This window comes from Penicillium riverlandense (genome assembly GCF_028828495.1).
Source record: "Penicillium riverlandense strain IBT 135883 chromosome Unknown utg000001l_segment0_segment0, whole genome shotgun sequence".
NCBI classification, from domain to species: Eukaryota; Fungi; Ascomycota; class Eurotiomycetes; order Eurotiales; family Aspergillaceae; genus Penicillium; species Penicillium riverlandense.
In genome coordinates, this window is record NW_026643194.1 from 1,118,664 (window position 1) to 1,137,414 (window position 18,751).

The window sequence follows — 18,751 nt, forward strand, 5'->3', positions numbered from 1 at the left end:
CTGCATCTCTTTGAAGCTCCTGACATTGCCAGATCGGAAGCTTTAAAAATTGACCACCTTTCCATCTGACCAGCTCGATCGTCTTCCCCCTATATCGATATACTCCCCCCACCGCCCACCATGGCCGAAAACGTTGCTTCTCAGACTGCCTCGGCTCTGCCATCTGCTCCCCAGACCTCTGCAGGTGCTCAAAACCAGCAGTACGATGCGGGCCAGACCAATGGCCAGGCCAATCCATCCCACATGCCTCCTCCGCCGCGACCTCCCGTCGTCATCCCGCAGAATACCAACCCGATTCCCACGGCGATGGGCTCGCCCATGTCAAGCGGGATGATGTCCCCGACGAGCGGTGGGTTTGTGCGCCGTGCTGCCCCGGAGCCCAACAAGAGGGCCCTCTATGTGGGCGGATTGGATCCGCGGGTCACGGAAGATATCCTCAAGCAGATCTTCGAGACCACCGGTCATGTCGTCAGCGTGAAGATCATCCCGGACAAGAATGTGAGTGTAAGGAACCACCCCAACCAACCCCTGAGTCGGCGCTTACCGCTACTCTGGACGTCTTTTGAGGCTGATGGTGTTGCAGTTCAACAGCAAGGGTTACAACTACGGGTTCGTCGAATTCGACGACCCAGGCGCGGCCGAGCGAGCGATGCAGACACTTAATGGGCGTCGGATCCACCAGTCGGTGAGTTGGAACGATCACCTCATATTTTCCGCTCTAACGAAAGGGGCTTGTTTCAGGAAATCCGTGTCAACTGGGCGTACCTGTCCAACAGTACCAATAAGGAAGACACCTCGGGCCACTTCCACATTTTCGTCGGTGACCTGAGCAATGAGGTGAACGATGAGATTTTGCTCCAGGCCTTCTCTGCCTTTGGATCGGTGTCTGAAGCCCGTGTCATGTGGGATATGAAGACTGGACGCTCGCGCGGGTACGGCTTTGTCGCGTTCCGGGAGCGCCAGGACGCTGACAAGGCGCTCAACTCGATGGACGGTGAATGGCTGGGTTCTCGGGCCATTCGTTGCAACTGGGCCAACCAGAAGGGGCAGCCCTCGATCTCGCAGCAGCAGGCGATGGCCGCCATGGGCATGACGCCCACCACCCCGTTCGGTCACCACCACTTCCCCACCCACGGGGTGCAGAGCTACGACATGGTTGTGCAGCAGACTCCGCAATGGCAGACTACTTGCTACGTCGGCAACCTGACCCCGTACACGACCCAGAACGACATGGTGCCGCTGTTCCAGAACTTCGGTTATGTTATTGAGACCCGTCTTCAAGCAGACCGGGGCTTCGCCTTTGTCAAGATGGACTCGCACGAGAACGCAGCCATGGCCATCTGCCAGCTCAACGGCTACAACGTCAACGGTCGTCCGTTGAAGTGCAGCGTATGTTGCTCTTCGTAACTTGCAGAGAGGGAGCCTTTGCTAACAGACAATAGTGGGGCAAGGACCGTCCTCCTACCGGCCAATTCGACAACTTCTCTCCGCAGCAGGGTGGTTCCCCGGCCTTCAGCAACCAGCAGCCAGCTGGCTTTTTCCCCCAGTACGGTGGCCCTGCTAATCCCATGAACCAAGGTATGTCACTCCTGTCGATTGCCGGTTTCAAAACACTAACAATCAAGCAGGTCCGGCCCCTGCTGGCCGAGGCTGGGACCAGCAAGGCAACAACTTCGGCGGTCCCGGTATGCCTAACCAGGCCTATGGCCAGGGCGGCGGCTATGGCCGTGGCCAGCCCATGTCTCCCACGGGCAACTGGGACCAGTCGAACAATAACAACTTCAACGCAGGCTACCAGGCGTAGACTGTGTATCCATCCACCGCTAGTCGGGAGAGAGAAGTTGCAATCGTGCTGGGCCACGAAAGACTCCACCGCCGTTTTTAAGTTTACCAGCTGCCGGTTCAGGCTTCTCTCCAATTCTTTGTTTCTGTGTGATTCGTTTCAAAAATTGCGCCCCTTCTGAAGTGGATTTTCAAGCGACCAAACTGCTTTGTGTCTGAAATGCAATTTGTGTGTTGTGCACTGCACCGAATACCCCCTCCAAAGTCCACCTTTGTTTGCTTCTTTTTCCTGTTGTTTTTCTCTTCTTGTGTTTGTTTCTTTTCCCTCGCCTCGGACAAGCTTGGGCTTTTCCATCTCCCCCCAAAACCAACCACAAAAGCGCCATTCCCTTCTCTTGCCTTTAGCTTTGTGTCTTTGTTTTGATCTTTGTCTCTGTGTCTTTATTTATCCATCATCCATTCCAGTACACAATTCTTGTGCTGTATCAAACTTGCTTTATTTCTTCATTCTGTCTTTTCTTAGGCTCCCCATTTTCCACTCCGTGTTTGATATTGCTCATTTTCCTCTACTCAAATCTTTCTCTTTCTTCATGGGCTCATTACACCATGGCCATGGTCTTTCTCGGTTTTTGAAAATCTCTAGCCTTGCATTTTCTTTCTTTCTCCTTCCAAAGAGTATTTATCTTTCGTATAACCCTTATTATGCCGTGACGAATTTCCTTGTTTTGAACCGCCTGGTCCTGGCAACCTGTTCTATCTGCTGCTGTTTCTTTTCGTCTGTCATATACCAATTTGCATTTTTCCATCCTTTCCTTCTAGACTGATGAAATTTTAACGTTGCCGTATGGACTAACGCTTGTCGTGTTGGTGATGGGGGTTTTTTTTTTCAAGATCGATAGGTAGATCCATCATGTCCAAATGAGAATATCTAGCTTACTGTCGCTGAGGCAGATTGAACTACAAAGAGATGCTGATAAACCAAGTAACATCAAGAGGCAAAAGGGGAAAGGTACGCCCATCTTTATCAATATGTCCTGGTCTATCTTTGGTATATACAAGTCCGTATTGGATCACAGCCGATCAAGTTGCCGCAGCCGCAGCATACTATCCTGCAAAGTGGTCGCCAGCAACGTCCCATCAGGACTCCACAGATAACTCTCATGTACGGCCCTATTCTCCGCAGACCGTGGAGTCCAGTTCTCCTGGACGAACCATTTCATCGGCAGATTCAGCGGATCAACCTTGCCGCTGTCCTTGTCAACAGCATCCCAATCTACCATCCGGAGCGCCGGTCCATGATGATGCACAATCACCGTGAGAGTCAGACTCGCCATCTCGCTGAAGTGCTTGATTCCCAGCGCGCGCGGGATGAGGAGCAGCGAGTTCTTGTCGCTGGCGTACATATGTGCGCAGGCGTACAGGTTATCGTACTCGCCCTCTGCCTCTCGTTCCCGGATCTGTGAAATTGTCGCACGCGGGTCTAAATCAGGGGACCCCTTCATCCGGTACTGCGTCAGCTGCCGGTACTTCTCCGGATGCTCCTTGACCTCCGGGGAGGAATTGTAGTTTTCCATATCCACCTTCCGGACATCAAGACCCGGGAACTCGCGCTCGACAATATTCCCCTGGCTCACGGCATCGATCCACCAATCCGCGTCCACGCTAGGACTGAACGGCTGCTCCTCTGCGCGCTTTGCATTGAGAATCGGCGCAAACCGCTGCTGCGCGGTCTGCGGCTGGTGTTCGAATGTTTGCTGCTTCTCGTCGCGCTTGAAGGAGCAGAGACCCGAGAAACAGATCTTGCCGTTTTGACGTGCGTCCACAGAGCGCGTGCAGTACATCTTTCCGTCGCGGATGTGTCGCACGGTGTAGATGTACGGCACGTCTAGGCGGCCGGCTAATATAAATGATCCGGTCATATCCTGCAGACACATAACAGAAAGTGAGTAAAATGGAACCAATCAGGTGGATACAACAGAAGGAAAGACGAACGTGGACCATAAACCCCTTGCCCACCGTCTTCGACGCCGCATATGCCGACTGCGCGTAGACATGGCCGCCAAAAGAGCGCGTGCCCTCGCCAGGAGGAAATGGTGACGCGAGCGAGCGGAACAGCTCAACCCTTTCTGGCGAGCTGGCGCCCGGCACTGTGGTCTCCGCGTCGGGGAGACGCTCCAGGGCCATCAGCTCCACCCATGAACGCGGGGATGGTGGGATGTCCGAGCCGGCGGAGGGGGACTTTGGGGCCATGTGTTTTGGGAACATGGTGTGGAATCTGGCTGGCTGGCTGGCCGGTATGTCGACGGCCAGAGATTGAGGTTGACCGGGCAGGTCTTCAGGAGTGGGAGGGAGAGGAAGGAAAGGTTGGTGTTTCCTACTTCCGTCGGGGAAACTGGGGAACCTCGGCTGATCCACATCCCGTGACTGACTCAGTCGACTTACATGCCGGAGTATAAGAATTGTTGAATAGAAGATTGGGATTTATAGCTGTAATTTAGGTCGATACGGCAGGGGAGATAGATTATGCAGTTATATCATGGCACTGTATGTACTATACTTTAGGCCGCGGCCGCGACTTGCCCGACTGGGGTGCCGCAGCTTTATGAGGGCTCTCAGGGTCCTGCTCACTGAGTATTTCACAGCACAAGGTAATTAGTTACTCATTGAACGCTCAGTGAATGTATAGTTAATATTCAAGTAATGCTCAGGGATGCTCAGTGAGCACTCAGGTCTCGATGTGGGGATAAGGAGGATCCATTGCAGAGTTGACAAGGCTCATTCAATAGTGCTGTGACATGCAAGTCACTTCAAAGGCCACTTCACTGCTGAATGAAAAAGGTCCAGCCCTACAAAGGTTGGCTCCTGTTCCCTCGTCGAGGCTTCCCTATGTTCCCATGACAAGGAAGTACCATTGAAGGACCGCGATGGATCACTCAGGAAAGGCGAGGCCGAGGGCAGCCATAACCTTTTCGCAAGCATCGCGATTCTTGTTGGAGTCATAGTGGACTGCGCCAATTATGGCTTCCATGGTGGTAGCCATAACATTTTTCCCAGCCACAAGGCCCCACTGGCCCGGGTTCTTCACGATGAAGGGGTCAAGTCCTAGGGCAATGCCACGGTCGTTTAGGTTGTTATTAGAGGCCACCTGGGTGATGACGTTCTGGATCTCTTCTGGTAACGGTAGCAATGGTTAGCACACGTGCAAAATAGTAATTGACAAGGGGGGTTTCCTACCTGGAGACTTTTCTCTGTCTCGGCCCTGGTCGACGAGAACTTGGCGGAGAATCGCGTCGCCAGCCAGGGCGAGGATCTTATTGCCGCTGGGGTTGAATGGACTACAGCCTTGGAGAGCCTCGCGAGTCAGAACCCGGTTGGTAGAATGATAGCTTTGCTGGAGAACTATTTTCTCAAAGGCCTCAATTTCCTCGTCTGAGGGGAGGGAGATGAAGACAACCATGGCGAATATTCGAAAAGGGTCAGTGTGGTGGTAACGATACTATGGTGGGTTATTATGTCGGAAACAACGGATTGAATGAGAAATAACAGAGCGAGGAGGAGGAGAGGAGAGAATATTTATAGGGAATGAAAAGAAGGGGATTGAAAAGCGAGTCAGGATGGTGCCGCCCAGCAAGATGACTGGGAATGGTATTGGGCTTGAACTGCCTTCAGCCTCACTCTCCCGTTGGATGAAACCAAGTCCTTGGGTATATATACATGCATGTTGTTTGTTCCTCGTGGTAGATCATTATTGGTTACGAGAAATGTGCCCTATCGTAAGCCTGCCATCTAGTGATTTATCCTCAGGATTATCAGCCTTGACCGGAAATAGCAAAGACTAAACAGATGATATCGTGGATAAAGAGCGGCTAGACGCGACATTTTAGGGGGAAATCTTGGCGATTCTCATCATGCGACTCTACGTAGTGCTAAATTACTATAAATATTAAATCAAATACCAAAACAGTGTTTAATGACAGTATAAAAGATGAATTATCATTGGCAAAATTATGCGCTTGCGGTGCAGGGACCGCGGGGGACCGTGGTGCGGTCCTAGCCTATCATTTTGAGACCGAAAGACCTCGAGGTCTGGGTTTGGTCCTCAACCTTAGGACCGGGTCCCGGCCATGCAGAGGCTAAGCTAACAGGAAGACAGGAAAGGGAAACCCATGGAGCGCGGCCTAGAATCCGATTGTACATGTTCTTAACTGATGTGGTATGAGGAACCCAATACCTATGACATGACGATGGTATAGTATAGATACAGCATACCCAAAGGAAAAATCAATCCGATTGCAAATTATACACAGTAATGCGCCGGTCGTGCAGAGCGCAGGAGAAGCCCCGATTCCCCATGCGATGATGATACAGAAATAAAAGACAGAGATGCTGGCCATGTCGAGTCCACATATAACCCCAATCCACAATAATCAAACCCTTCCCAAACACCAACCCCAACTAAGAGGAAGGAGGAATCAGATCCATGATACTGCGATGATTATTCCACTCCACCTTGCCCTCCACATCCTTGATCTCCTCCAGCTTGTCACCCAGCTTCACGACGGAGAAATTGATCATGCGCGGGTCGAGTCCGAGCGTGCGACGGACAGACGATTGAACGGGCCCCGAGGCATCAAAGCGCATGATGAAGTGGTGGCCGTCCGTGTAGCGGGCTTGGTGGCGCGTCGTCGGCTTTGGTAGGCGGAAGGTGCCCCAGTTCGTGTAGCCGCGGACAACGCCGCCGGAGCGGATTACCTGGGCGCCGGCATTGCGGGCGATTCTGTTTAAGTGTTGTTAGCGTTTTGAGAGTTCTTGACGCAATTGACGCAGAGGTGGGAGATGGATGTGTGCTGTTTGCTGTCGGGAGAAACGTACTCTCGCACCTCGTTGATGCTGCCCGGACGGACCTGCACAGAGGTGTTAGTTGGTTCCCTCAGTATCGAATCATCCGACCGCAACATACAATGGCAATCAACTCATACAACATTGCATCGAGTGGTTGGTGTGTTGTCAATGATGATGAACTAACTCCAAAGTCAAGGGGCCGGAAAATCCTTCCCTTCCTTCCGGCCCTGACCTTATCAGCCCGTGACCTCAAGTGCTTATCAACTCCGCCGGAGAACCAGCAGCAGCAGCACTGGCTTTCCGACCTGCTCCATCACTCTCCCCTCTTCCACCTCTTTTCTTTTCTTTACCTCTTTCTCCCCCACACAAATTCCCTCCGACTTTCCTAAAATGTCTGTTGCTCGTGCTGTCCGTCCCTTCGCCTCGCGGCTGCTTGCCCAGCCTCAAACTCCCCTCTGCCGCGCCGTGCCTGCCTTCCGTTTCCCGCGGGGAAGCGCGAGGAGTTTCTCGCAAAGCCCTCTGGGTGAGTACATGCCCTCCCAAGCTGGCCAGCGCAGTCGCATGAAGAATCCAAAGCTGCAATTGCAGTATCGGATGCATTGCGGTCGTCAAGAGGATCAATTGGTTCGCTAATAGCATCCGTTGTGGTACAGCTCAGCTGAAGAAGTATACCGAGTCGCACGAATGGATCGAACTCGCTGACGGCGGCAAGACTGGTAAGTGATTCAATTCAATTCAAGTCCGCAGGACAGCCAGACGTCCATCTAGTCTAGCAGTTCAATATCCTTGCTGTGTTGTATTGATTGTACTGACCCGAAACGAAACATCCAGCCAAAATCGGCATCACTGAGTACGCCGCCCACTCGCTCGGCGACGTCGTCTACGTTGAGCTTCCCGAAGCCGGCAACGAGGTCAGCGCTGGCGACCCTGTCGGCGCCGTTGAGTCCGTCAAGTCTGCGTCTGACGTGCTCTCGCCCGTCTCCGGCAAGGTGATCAAGGGTAACAGTGTCCTGGAGGACGCGGCCAAGACCATCAACGCCAGCCCCGAGGGAGAGGGCTGGATTGCGGAAATTGAGGTTAGCAATGCTTCGGAGCTGGAGGGGTTGTTGGATGAGGCTGCTTATAAGGAGTCTATTGAGGAGTAAGGAATAGCTGGGTATAGCTGCGTGTGTGACCGAGAGTCGGGGGATGCGTGATTTGGATTGTGTTATACTATTGGTGTATGTCCCAACAGAGACGGACGTTTTTCCTTCAACGAAAGTGATTTAGACTAGGGTCGAGTCCGATGTGGCTAGGCTTTCCCGTTCAACAGGATGCTTGATCTTATACCTTTGTTCTCCGTCCAGTAGCCACTCTCTACATGTAGTTGACTCCACGTCCACCATAAAAACATCAATTCGAGATCTATGTACATGAATATACATATACGACATGAGTTATACAGGAGGAATGGATTCCCGACAAATGGGACACTGCAAACGAAGTCGCATCCAGCTTTCAAGACAGGCCGTGTGGAAGATATGCCGACAGGGTGTCACCATGTAAGTGCGACGGCTGAGAATACTGGTAGCTCCATCGGTGACGCTACTGCCAGCACCAGCTGAAAGCGCCGGGAGGACAGGGACCTCGATATCCTGCATGCAGATGGCACAGTCGAACATGGCCTTCTTCCGGTCGCGGGGCCGCAGCTTGTCATCATCCTTGAAGTCACTGACCAAATCCCGTTCATCAGCCCGGAGGGACGTGATGGACAGAGTCTCACCACCACCGCCCGCCTCAAGGTCCTCGTCCGCACCAGTCGTGTCGCGCAGCGTGGGGTGGTAATCGTATGCCGGCGGAGCCCACCCACGGGGAACGAAAAAGCGCGGACCTAGAATATCCTGGCTAGCCAAAACCCAAGCCTGTATCCACATCCAACCTGTCATGGTGAAAGCGGTGGTCCAGTCGGGCCGGATGAACAACACGTTTCCACGGGCTGTGAGGAAGTACAAGAACGGGAAAAGCCGTAGAATACTCTGGCCGATCACGAAATCCCACCGGAGTGCTTTGCGGCAGTTTCGCATGACATTTCGATGGATCTGTGGCACCCAGAAGGAGAGATAGACCGACGCCAACAGGCGTACATACATCGACCCAAGTCGTCTTGGCAAGAGAAAGGCCCAGAAGGATAGGATCAGCATGCCAAACAATGCAAAATAAAACCGCGCGTACATGGCGCCCACGTCGGCCCGCATTTGTCTTGGACCCGGGGCAGCCGGGCGAGCGGGGGTAGGCGGCGGCGGTGACGGATCCAGTTCTTCGGCAGGGGGATCTTGATCGGGTGCTATAATAATGGGGGTAGGAGGCCTGTCTGGGGCCGTTACAGGCAATGGCAGTGTTCCAGGACGTACAGCTGGTGGAGGCGGGATCACCGGACGCTCCGACTCGCGTCTCTCCGGCTCCTGTACCGCCCATATCTCCATCATGAACCTCATCCCGATGTAGCTGACGGAAAGAAAAGCCAAAAAGGACGCAGTCGCCAGAACCAAGAAGGAGACTGCTGCATAAAGCTCCAGGACGATGAAGATGAGAACAAAAGCATCTCCCAACGCCATCAAGGCAATGGTATAGAAGCTGACACGGCTCCGCGTGGACGGAGTGGAGGCTTCCTTAATCTGGCGCAAAAGAAGAGTGATTTGTCCAACAAACACAGCAGAGACCACGAAAATGAGACGAGCCGCATATTTACTGTACTCCTCATGTTTCGGCCCGGTCAGATACAATGTTTCCGAAGGAGGAAATTCCGGTGCCCCCTTTGTCTCGAGTATATAGCCGCAATCTGGCGAGAAGACAATGGCCGACATGACCATGAGAGGAGGATGCGGAATGGGTGCTCCCATTGGGTAGCGCAGCTCACGCTCCATTTGCTCGAGCAGCGGACGGTCTGCAACATCGTCACCAACCAGGACGGGGTGTTGCTGCATATAGATTATATGCTCACATCTTGGCGCAGGAAACTCGACCTGCTCAGTTCCAGCCAGAGAAGACCAGGGAAACAGAGTCGCGGGACGATTCTGCTTTTCGGATACGGTATCCGAAAGCGACTTGAGCAGGAGTCGGTGAGACAGCTCATAGGTGTCTGGGGAAAGCGCGAAATGCGGCAATGAGAAGACCCCGCCGAACTTTTCACTTGAAGTGCTCAACATGATTCCTCCAGTCTCCGGGAAATGCACACCAAAGAGCGACATGTACCTGGTGTTTCCCCAGAAGTCGTCGCTTTCAACGGCTAGGTTTGCTCGGATTTCTCGGGCAACGCCACTGCCGATTCGAAGCTCTTCTTCCCCGGACTCCTCCAAAGTGAAGTAGAAGGTGCCATGATTCCCGGTGATGTTCGAACCGAACTCATGGGTAAAATACTCGTGCTCGAGCGCGATGGCAGTCGTATTGAGAGAACCATGGCGAGTTGCATCCTGTGTCCGCCGTACCCAGTCCCCGCGCAGCTTCCCCGTCGCGTTGCGATATACCGGGACCAGAAGCCGGGACAGGTTTAGGGGGCATCGGGGGACTCGCCGGCCACGTCTATTGGGGGCTCCAGTCCGGCATTCGAGAGGGCAGAGCGCAGCTGCTCGCGCGCGCGATCCTGCACATGCGGAAAAATATCCCAGGCATAACTGTCGTTCTTCCTGACTCCTTCAAATGGAAGCCATCGATCCGCCAGCGGATCAAAGTCCCCATATGTCGACTCGTTCAGCAGACGCAGCGCATGGCGCTCGCGATCGAGCTCGCGCTGGCGCTCTCGGTCCTCATCAATCAAGGGAGGGCGCGACTGAGAGCTCAGGAGCAAGTAGAAGACGAACAGGAAGAAGAAGAAGGACCCGCGGTTATCCATCAATGATGCCACAAGGTGCCGGGCATTAAGCGGTGGGAGAGAGGGAGGAGAGGATGAGCATGGCGTGGAAAAAGAAATAGAAGAAAGAAATCCAAGTAGGGAAGGAAGTAAGTGAAGAAATAAGTGAATGACGAGGTCGAAGAGGAAAGTGCTGATGATGATGTGCACGAGTCGACACTCTGGGCCCCGCCCCTTCCGCTGGCCATATTGACACCTGAGGCAACTATCCATGATAACCACCTCTTCCTATCCATCTTCACTTACAAACACACGCACTCTACCTCTCTCTCTCTCTCTTTTCCCCTTCCACTTTCCCTCAGTCTGAGGTGTCTTACGGCGCGGGCGCTTTCGCTCGCATTCCCCCCGTGATGGCTTCCAACATGCCAATCCCTCTGCCACCGCGCACTCCAACTCCGCCCTCGGCCGTCGACGATGCTCCGAATCAACATGCCTTTCAGGCCCTGGACCGGGATGCCCTATCGCCATTGGTCGACACCTTTCCAAAAAGTGCCTCGCTAGAGACTGCGACGAAAGACCATGTCAGCCCTACGGTGCCTTCCTTCAATCAGACTCCTGAGAATGGCGCGAGCGACAGCGACCAGACGGGCCCCTTCAATTTCAGTACGACAGTTATGGCGAAAGGCCCAGTCCCGAAATCGGTATGGATCAGACTTCATTTTGCTATGGCTGTTACTGACGGGCGGAACAGCAAAACATTGGACAGCGGCGTGGCCACAAGTATAAACACAGTAGCATCTCTCACCAGATCTTCATGGAGCCTCCCCCTCGCGCGCCCCTCGCTTTACCGAACTCGCTCCCCATCCCCACACTCAAGGAATACCGAATCAGCATGTCCAAGGACCAGAAGACCCGGTTTTGGTGGAGTGTATGCCACATGTTCGTCGCGGCATACACCCTGTGGACCGCACACGGGTCACTTGCGATGACTGCGCTGTCGCATTTGATTCTATTTGATTCGCTAGGAGCTCTGCTGTGTGTAGTTGTGGATGTCCTGAGCAACTTTGAAGTGTGGAAGCGATCCAGCGTGCGACACCCATTTGGCCTGGAACGCGCCGAAGTCCTGGCTGGGTTCGCCATGTGCGTGCTCCTCCTCTTCATGGGTCTCGACTTGATATCCCATAATCTGCAGCATCTGCTGGAGAAGTCGGGCCACGAGCCACACCACTCGCACGAGCATGACCGAGTTTCCTTGGGTAGCGTGGACATCACCGCCGTTCTTGCCATCTCGTCGACTTTAGTCTCGGCAATGGGACTGAAGAACCATGCGCGCATTGGAAAAGCGATGCGCTTTGCATACATTGAGTCTCTTCCGTCCGTGCTGAGCAACCCCTCTCACTTCCTCACCCTCTCTTGCTCAACACTTCTTCTCCTGCTCCCGTTGGTGTCCATTCGCATATATGATTGGTTGGACAAGCTACTTTCTGGGACCATTGCCATCTCGATGTGCGTTTTGGGAACGCGCTTGGTGAAAACGCTTGGGTCCATGCTTCTCATGTCCTACTCTGGCCAGGGCGTGTCGGAGGTCATCAAAGACATCGAAGCAGACCCTTCTGTATTTGGCATTGACGATGTCCGGTTCTGGCAGGTGCATTATGGGTTGTGCATGGCGAATCTCAAGCTTCGGGTTGCTGGCTCCGATGAGAATCTGGTCCGGCTTCGTGAGAAGATCTCTAGTTTGATTCGAAACCGCCTGGGTGGAGGATATGGCGGCGGAGGCCAGAAATGGGAAGTTTCCCTGCAGTTTACCGTGGAGCGCACATAGAGTACATACATGGCATAGCATGTCCACTCCTGCATTTACATCAATTGAGCATTTCTACATGATATCCCACCTCATATCACAGAGCACTGTCGGCCATAAATGGTGATATCAAACCACTTGAATTTTGATACAAAAGAAACTAGAAACACAATGCAACATTCTCTTCCCCTGTTCCTGGGCTCCATTTTATGACGTCGCAGCCAGAAGAGCGCCCGCCTCGGCCGGAGAGCCCTCTTGCTGATCTCTCCGTCGACGCTTCTCCAGAATAGCCTCTCGTCGCTGCGCGAGCATCTTCAACTGCCTTTGCTCAACACCCTGGAGCCAGTAACCGAAACTGCCACCCACACCAGCGAAGAGGGGGTAGGCCCAGAGGGCCTCCTTTTGGAACATGGGACGCATCTCGATGCCGAGTTGCCAAAGGCGGACGGCGATGCCTTCAGAGATTGATGGTGTTAGCTCATGCATAATTATAGAGCATCCTTATAGACAATCAATAGAAACCCAATAACAAGTCACATACCGAAGCCGCTCCAGAAGAGCACTTTGTGGACCATGGTCGCGGTCGCCCGGACGTGTGCGGATGAGGGAAATTCAGGGGTCGGCGGGAATCCGACAAGCGTGGAAGGCGGAGCAGTGAGGTGGTTTAGTGATATCACACCGCAGTGACCGGGATTGGGGTCGAACTGGTGGATTGAAGGAGGAGGTGGTCCGTCTAGTGCAGGAGAACGAGTTGTGAAGTCAAATCAGCCAGCGGCAGCGACCAGGGCCGGAATAACGTTAGTCCCGGGTCCCTTCCTATCGCTTATCATTGATCCTTTGCTTTCACGCGACCCTTCTTTCTTGCTTTCACGCGCGTCACCCATAATGGCTACCGACGAGGACATGGAGGATGTCCAAGCCGAGAATAAGAAGCGGTCCTCGGTGGACATTGACAGTGTCAAGCACAAGAAGTTCAAGGCGGACGACTTACCATTGTCCGGGGCCCAGCAAGCTGCCATTGACAAACTCTTGCACTCGTTCAAGAAGAAAGGTGGCTTTGATAGCGTGCGCAAGAAGATCTGGGCCGAATTTAATGAAGGGGTATGTTTCCCTTTTGCCGGGTGATCGCAGACATTGCTCATACATTCCATGCAGGACTCCAAAACCAAGTTTACCGACCAGTTGATTGCGCTAGCCGAGTCCGAGATTGACCGCGAACCAGCGCTACTGTCTCGCGAGAGAGGAAAAGCCGCGACCCTTATTGAAGGTGCCGTAGACCGTGGGGATGTCTATAAGAACGTGGAGAACTCGATCGACAAGCTTGCCGCGAACCACCTCGAATTCATCCTCGACTCCGTCCGAGAAATCCGCCGCCAGGATGTGGGCGATGAAGTAGCTTCGCGCGAGGAACAGTCGGGCAACAAAACCGACGAAGATTATGATATCTATATCAAGGCGAAACGCGAGGAACGGGAGAAAGTCTGGCGCGAGGAGATGCGCAAGCAAAAGGAGATGGAAGAGGAACAGAAGCGGATCAAAGCAGAGGAGCTCCGCAAGAAACGTGAAATGGAGCGGCAGAAAGAGGAAGAGGAAAGGGCCAGGCGCAAAGAGGTGGAAGAAAAGAGACGGGCTGAAGAGCGGGAGCGTGATGAGCAGCGAGAACGAGAGCGGCAGGAGCGATATGAGCGACGAAGACGGGAGGACCGTGACCGATATCATTGGGATCGAGACCAGGATCGCAGTCGAAGCAGAGACCGTCACCGGTACCGTGACCGTTCGCCGGCATACCGAGCTGACCGTGGAGTATCGCCTCACCCCCGGGATGCAACAAAGAAAGAATCGTCCTCAACATCAAAAGATCCAACCCCTGCACCCCCACCACCTGCTCCGGTGGATGAGAAATCATTGGAGGAAGCTGCTCTGCAGATGTTGCTTAAAGAAGGCGAGGAGCTTGCGGCCAAGGCGCGGCAGAAGCCCGAGTTCGACTTTGAAGAGGCCGAGGCTATTGAAAATGGACTCAAGCCGGCGACGGCGCAGTCCAAGAGCGCTACTGAAACAAGACACTCCAATACCCCCAACAAGGCTGGCACCCCGGCTCGAGACCCCGACAGACGGCACGATTCAAATGCAGATCGCACTGAACGTCCGCGTCATCGTACACGAGATCGAAGCCGCAGTCGCTCTCGTCGTCCATTTGCATCTCGTTATGAGGCGGATCGCCGCCATGATCGGTCCAGAGACTCTCGGGATCGTGACATGGACGAACGACGTGGATACCGCGACTTTCGCGACGAGGATCGAAGCTACAGGCCCAGTCGCCGCAGCCGCAGCAGGTCGACTGTCCGGGGACGTGATCGCAGCCCAGAACGGCGCGAACGACCACGATCCAGGGACCCGGTCAGGGATTATGACCGACGACACCGTGAGCGCAGTCGCAGTCGCGACAGAGAAAGAGATCGCCCTCGACGCAGCCGTTACTCCCGGTCTCCCTCACGACCCGGTAATACAACTCCACGACCGCGGCGACGTTCACGCACGCGGTCCCCCTCGAGACAACGCGCCCGCGAGCGCCCCAGGTCCCGCTCTCGATCCGCTCGACGGCGCTCCCGCTCCCGTCGCCGGTCTCGCTCTCGCAGACCTTCTCCCCCAGGCCTCGACATCGACCGCTACGTCCCCTCTACAAGCAACCGCAGCAGATCACCACGCCGCCGCCCACGGTCCCCGGATCCCGCAGCAGCTGACCGGTCCAGAATGGGCGATATCGATCGGTACATCCCTGTCTCCGAGCGCAAAAAGGAAGGCGAGCGCGACGAACCGGCCGCTGAACGGCCTAGAGCCGATGCGCCGGATGATCGTCGGCCTCGGCGGCGTACTCCCAGTCCTGCTCGTAGGAGAAGTCGCAGTCGCAGCCGTCGACGCAGCTTTAGTCGGAGGAGGAGCAGGAGTCGAAGACGGAGTCGCAGTCGTTGATTTTGAACGATAATGCTATGGGCTTGTGTGTCCTGTTCATTTTTGTAATATTAGCCATGTATTATTAGCGATAATTCAACCCAGCAGTAATGCTATTCACTGGGATTCAATACACTCTTCCTTCCAAAGGTAGCTAAACCAAGTCTAAACGGCCTGTCGTTGGCGATAAGCTTATCAGTCACTGACTTATCGCCCCTAAAGAAAAAAAAGTTCCCATCTTCCCGTTTAGCACCAACCAACAACCAATGTCCCACTCCCTGAAACGCCCTCGCGACGAAGATTCATATACTCCGACGACAAGCAATAACCAAGGAAATCTCCCGCTGTCCAAGAAACTGCGCATCGCAGCCTGGCTGTCCTCGACACCGGATCCCGTTTCTCTCAGCTCTGACGACACCTTCGCAACTCCTCCGACTCTGAATGACGAGTCCCCTCTATCTACGCCACCATCAATACGCATGAGCCATACGCCTACTAATACGAAGATGTCTAAAAGAGATCAGGAGGGATTGGCCCGTTTGTCGAAACGGGGTATGAAGCCGACAGGTCACGGATGGAATGAACCACCGCAAGCTTCATCCTCGGACGACGAACCGACCTCTTCATCGGGGTCGTCGTCATCCGAAAGTGAAAGCGAGAGTGAAAGTGAGAATGAGAATCCACGCCCACACACAACCACCACCAATAGTCCCGCCACTGTTTTCGCCGAGCCCCAATTACCAAATATCACCGGCCGTCCCAAACCACAGATACGGCGAATGGATGGCGATTCGGGTCTCTTGTCGCGGCTATCGTCATTTCTGCCGCAGATGAAAGATGCGAATGAGAGTTTGCAGAAGGATATCGCGGCGGGAAGGGCAGGAGATGTTGTTTTGGATTCTTCTTTGGATAGGCGTGGGAGTGGAGATGAAGACGATGAGGATGAAGATGAGGATATGGAGGAAGGAGAGGGAGGGAGAGATGGGAAATGGCAGGGGCAGTATATTGAAATGGTATGTTCAATCTCCTCTTTTCTCTATTGGTATTCTAGTGCTGACCTTTTCTAGAATCTTGGGTTGGGAGTCCTGGAAGAGAAACGGGAGGATGGTAGCACTGCGGAAGAAAGCCCTGACTTTCACCATGCTCCAAAAAACGCATCAACATCTCCAAAAGATTCGAATGTCCTCGGGAAGCTCATGAAGACCAAAAAATCTTCAACGGAGAAGCCAACAATCGAGGAGATGGCGGAGTGATCGCATACCATTTAACAAAGCATTTACCGTGAATATGATTGAGATGATCTGTCAAGTGCAAGTCGACATTTTCGTATGCAGAAATTCGCCAATGTAATATAAATCACAGATATATACCGGAGAAAAACCAGGGAATCCACCGGCCACACGACAACAAACAAATCTAGAAAAGCACACAACCGGGGAAGAAAAGAGACAAGGGGGGCATATCAAAGATCTATTTATATGCATGAACCCATCAAATAAACGTGTCGCGGACCTATCAGGAGAAAGAAAGAAAAATTATGAGATCTCCTTGACGCGACATGTCCAGCCGGATTCCTGGCTCAGGAGAGGCAAGCTGAAGAGAAATTAGTATGCAGATAAGATGATTGCAGGGAGGGAAATACTAACCTCGCACCAAGACACCAGCCCAGCTCGTTGTTCTTGATTTTCTTGGCGATCTTGACCTCGCGAGTCAGCGGCATCTCGTATCCGGTGTGCAGCAGACCCAACATGAAGTTGAGATCCAAGCACCAATCAGGCCGATCACGGAGCTCGTCCAGCGCCTTTTCGACGCCCTCAAACACCTTCCAGTTGGACTCGCCGGCGCAGACAGTAGAGGTCAGGTCGTGCAGCTCATCCAGAGTGAAGGAGCTGGGCATGCCAAGTGGCTCGGTGCGGTCATAAAAGTACGAGAAGGCGTAGACATCCTCGCGGGCGAAGGTCTTCGCCAGGGACGGCTGGTGCACACCGTTGAAAGAGCACGGAGCCAGCTTGCACTCGGCGTTCTTCTTCAGGATCTTCTCAGTCAGACCGCGGCACTGCGCGGCTGTGGAGTGCTCCTTCACGCCAGCCATCTTGACCTTGATACTTGTGCCAAAAGTAGGGTGACCGTCGGGGTACTTCAGTTCCACTTCCTTCTCCATAGTGGGGGCAATGCACGGGTTGGTGATCGGCCGCTTCAGCCACGACAGGTCGCTGGGGTTATTGACTAGCATGGACTCCACGAGGGACTTGTGGACGGCCTCACGCGCTGACATCAGACCATAGCCAAGGTGGGAGTGCTGGTAGAGCTCGAAGTGGCGGCCGCCGAACTGCAAGTCATACTTGTGATCACCTTCCGCCAGGCGCTCCGGCATACCGCCCGACGCACTCTGCTCGAAGGTCGGCTCGAAAACGATCTGAGTGGAACCACCGCCCAGATCAAAGACGGCGGCCGTCGGGGTGTGGTCGGGGCCGCCGATCTTGCCGAGCAGATAGTTGGTCGTGATCCACGCATAGACGCCCTCATCCTTGCCATCCATGATCTCGACGCCGCCCTTCTCCTTGGACACCACGGGGAATGGGTAATTGGTCTCCAGACGGTGTCGCACAGCCTCGAGGATGTTGTCACTCTTCGATTGACCGAGCAGACGAAGGCCGGCGGTGGCCTTGACAGCAAGTGGCGTACACGACCTGTACTCTTCGGGAACGTTCTGCACGGCAACATCCATGAGGGGATCCAGGCTGCGGGCAGCGCCCTCGGCATCTTCATTGTAGGCGCTAAGACCGGAGCTAGCACCTTCCACCTTCTTGGTCTGCTCGAAAACTTCGTTCTCCAATTCCGGGGTGGGACCGCAGTTATTGAACCGGTAAACGTGAATACGAGAGCCAGTACTGCCGGCATCGATCATGAGCGCATACTGGATCAGAGGCTTGGAGGAATCATGGGGCTTTGTGCATTTGGTCGAGACACTGGCGCCGGAGGGCGGTTGTTCTGGACAAGGAATCAGTTCTGAGGGACAATGCAATCGCTACCGTAGGGCATACCGGTGCTGAAACTAGTGTGAGAGTATGTGGGCTTAGAGGGCGACATCCATAGAACCAGCATAAACACAAAACAGACGATAGCAGCGGTCTTCAAATACCGCGATCGCTGGGTCTGGGCCATTCTGGATTTTTTGGGGCTGCGGGGAGCAGAGCCTAGTCCGTGACCGGTTTCGACCGAGTTAGGAGAGACGGAGCCGTTGCTGTGAGAGACTGAGCGCTGGCGAGTGACTGAATCGAGATCGAGTAGTTTGCTGGGTGGCTGTTGCTTGTCGACACTTGTCGACATGCGAGCAACGGGTACAGCGCGATAGGTGGCGATCGCACCGGGGAGGAAGAAGGAGCGGAAGGGGGCGGGGAGGATGCAAAGAGCGAATGACTAGAATTAGGGAACAAAAGGATAATGCTCTAAATGCAAATCCAACGGTTCAGGGGAGAAAGTAAAAAAAAGATCCAACGATAAGTAACCAGAGGCGAAAAAGGGATTCCGGGTTGTGGCGCAGATGT

At 53.9% G+C, this 18,751-nt stretch overlaps 11 protein-coding genes across 11 annotated transcripts; 5 read left to right on the forward strand and 6 right to left on the reverse strand.

Annotated features, from left to right (window-relative positions):
* Positions 1 to 120: 120 nt before the first annotated feature.
* Positions 121 to 1,804, forward strand: N7474_000465 (uncharacterized protein; the record flags this gene model as incomplete). The annotated part of the gene is made up of 5 exons (XM_057191880.1): positions 121 to 498; positions 584 to 685; positions 742 to 1,389; positions 1,443 to 1,578; positions 1,629 to 1,804. The coding sequence occupies 5 exons, from the start codon at positions 121 to 123 to the stop codon at positions 1,802 to 1,804; spliced, it is 1,440 nt and encodes a 479-aa protein (XP_057056833.1).
* A 1,048-nt stretch (positions 1,805 to 2,852) lies between these two features.
* N7474_000466 (acyl-CoA thioesterase) lies at positions 2,853 to 4,032 on the reverse strand (the record flags this gene model as incomplete). The annotated part of the gene is made up of 2 exons (XM_057191881.1): positions 2,853 to 3,704; positions 3,775 to 4,032. 2 exons carry the CDS (start codon positions 4,030 to 4,032, stop codon positions 2,853 to 2,855), a joined length of 1,110 nt encoding a protein of 369 aa, XP_057056834.1.
* A 679-nt stretch (positions 4,033 to 4,711) lies between these two features.
* Positions 4,712 to 5,239, reverse strand: N7474_000467 (uncharacterized protein; the record flags this gene model as incomplete). Its single annotated transcript, XM_057191882.1, has 2 exons — positions 4,712 to 4,953; positions 5,017 to 5,239. 2 exons carry the CDS (start codon positions 5,237 to 5,239, stop codon positions 4,712 to 4,714), a joined length of 465 nt encoding a protein of 154 aa, XP_057056835.1.
* A 998-nt stretch (positions 5,240 to 6,237) lies between these two features.
* N7474_000468 (mitochondrial 37S ribosomal protein bS6m) lies at positions 6,238 to 6,766 on the reverse strand (the record flags this gene model as incomplete). Its single annotated transcript, XM_057191883.1, has 3 exons — positions 6,238 to 6,559; positions 6,655 to 6,686; positions 6,743 to 6,766. The coding sequence occupies 3 exons, from the start codon at positions 6,764 to 6,766 to the stop codon at positions 6,238 to 6,240; spliced, it is 378 nt and encodes a 125-aa protein (XP_057056836.1).
* Positions 6,767 to 6,864: 98 nt separating this feature from the next.
* Positions 6,865 to 7,769, forward strand: N7474_000469 (glycine decarboxylase subunit H; the record flags this gene model as incomplete). Its single annotated transcript, XM_057191884.1, has 3 exons — positions 6,865 to 7,147; positions 7,278 to 7,340; positions 7,456 to 7,769. Coding segments are annotated over 3 exons (660 nt in total), but the record flags the coding sequence as incomplete, so codon positions are not given.
* Positions 7,770 to 8,060: 291 nt separating this feature from the next.
* dscA (ubiquitin-protein ligase dscA) lies at positions 8,061 to 10,492 on the reverse strand (the record flags this gene model as incomplete). Its single annotated transcript, XM_057191885.1, has 2 exons — positions 8,061 to 10,103; positions 10,181 to 10,492. 2 exons carry the CDS (start codon positions 10,490 to 10,492, stop codon positions 8,061 to 8,063), a joined length of 2,355 nt encoding a protein of 784 aa, XP_057056838.1.
* Positions 10,493 to 10,860: 368 nt separating this feature from the next.
* On the forward strand, positions 10,861 to 12,275 carry N7474_000471 (cation efflux family protein family; the record flags this gene model as incomplete). Its single annotated transcript, XM_057191886.1, has 2 exons — positions 10,861 to 11,151; positions 11,202 to 12,275. 2 exons carry the CDS (start codon positions 10,861 to 10,863, stop codon positions 12,273 to 12,275), a joined length of 1,365 nt encoding a protein of 454 aa, XP_057056839.1.
* A 186-nt stretch (positions 12,276 to 12,461) lies between these two features.
* N7474_000472 (putative NADH-ubiquinone oxidoreductase 14 kDa subunit) lies at positions 12,462 to 12,829 on the reverse strand (the record flags this gene model as incomplete). Its single annotated transcript, XM_057191887.1, has 2 exons — positions 12,462 to 12,709; positions 12,796 to 12,829. The coding sequence occupies 2 exons, from the start codon at positions 12,827 to 12,829 to the stop codon at positions 12,462 to 12,464; spliced, it is 282 nt and encodes a 93-aa protein (XP_057056840.1).
* A 310-nt stretch (positions 12,830 to 13,139) lies between these two features.
* On the forward strand, positions 13,140 to 15,237 carry N7474_000473 (BOD1/SHG1 domain-containing protein; the record flags this gene model as incomplete). Its single annotated transcript, XM_057191888.1, has 3 exons — positions 13,140 to 13,355; positions 13,410 to 14,290; positions 14,337 to 15,237. The coding sequence occupies 3 exons, from the start codon at positions 13,140 to 13,142 to the stop codon at positions 15,235 to 15,237; spliced, it is 1,998 nt and encodes a 665-aa protein (XP_057056841.1).
* A 232-nt stretch (positions 15,238 to 15,469) lies between these two features.
* On the forward strand, positions 15,470 to 16,456 carry N7474_000474 (NOPCHAP1/New4 family protein; the record flags this gene model as incomplete). Its single annotated transcript, XM_057191889.1, has 2 exons — positions 15,470 to 16,216; positions 16,271 to 16,456. 2 exons carry the CDS (start codon positions 15,470 to 15,472, stop codon positions 16,454 to 16,456), a joined length of 933 nt encoding a protein of 310 aa, XP_057056842.1.
* Positions 16,457 to 16,738: 282 nt separating this feature from the next.
* On the reverse strand, positions 16,739 to 18,533 carry N7474_000475 (guanosine diphosphatase; the record flags this gene model as incomplete). The annotated part of the gene is made up of 3 exons (XM_057191890.1): positions 16,739 to 16,796; positions 16,850 to 18,194; positions 18,248 to 18,533. 3 exons carry the CDS (start codon positions 18,531 to 18,533, stop codon positions 16,739 to 16,741), a joined length of 1,689 nt encoding a protein of 562 aa, XP_057056843.1.
* Positions 18,534 to 18,751: the final 218 nt, after the last annotated feature.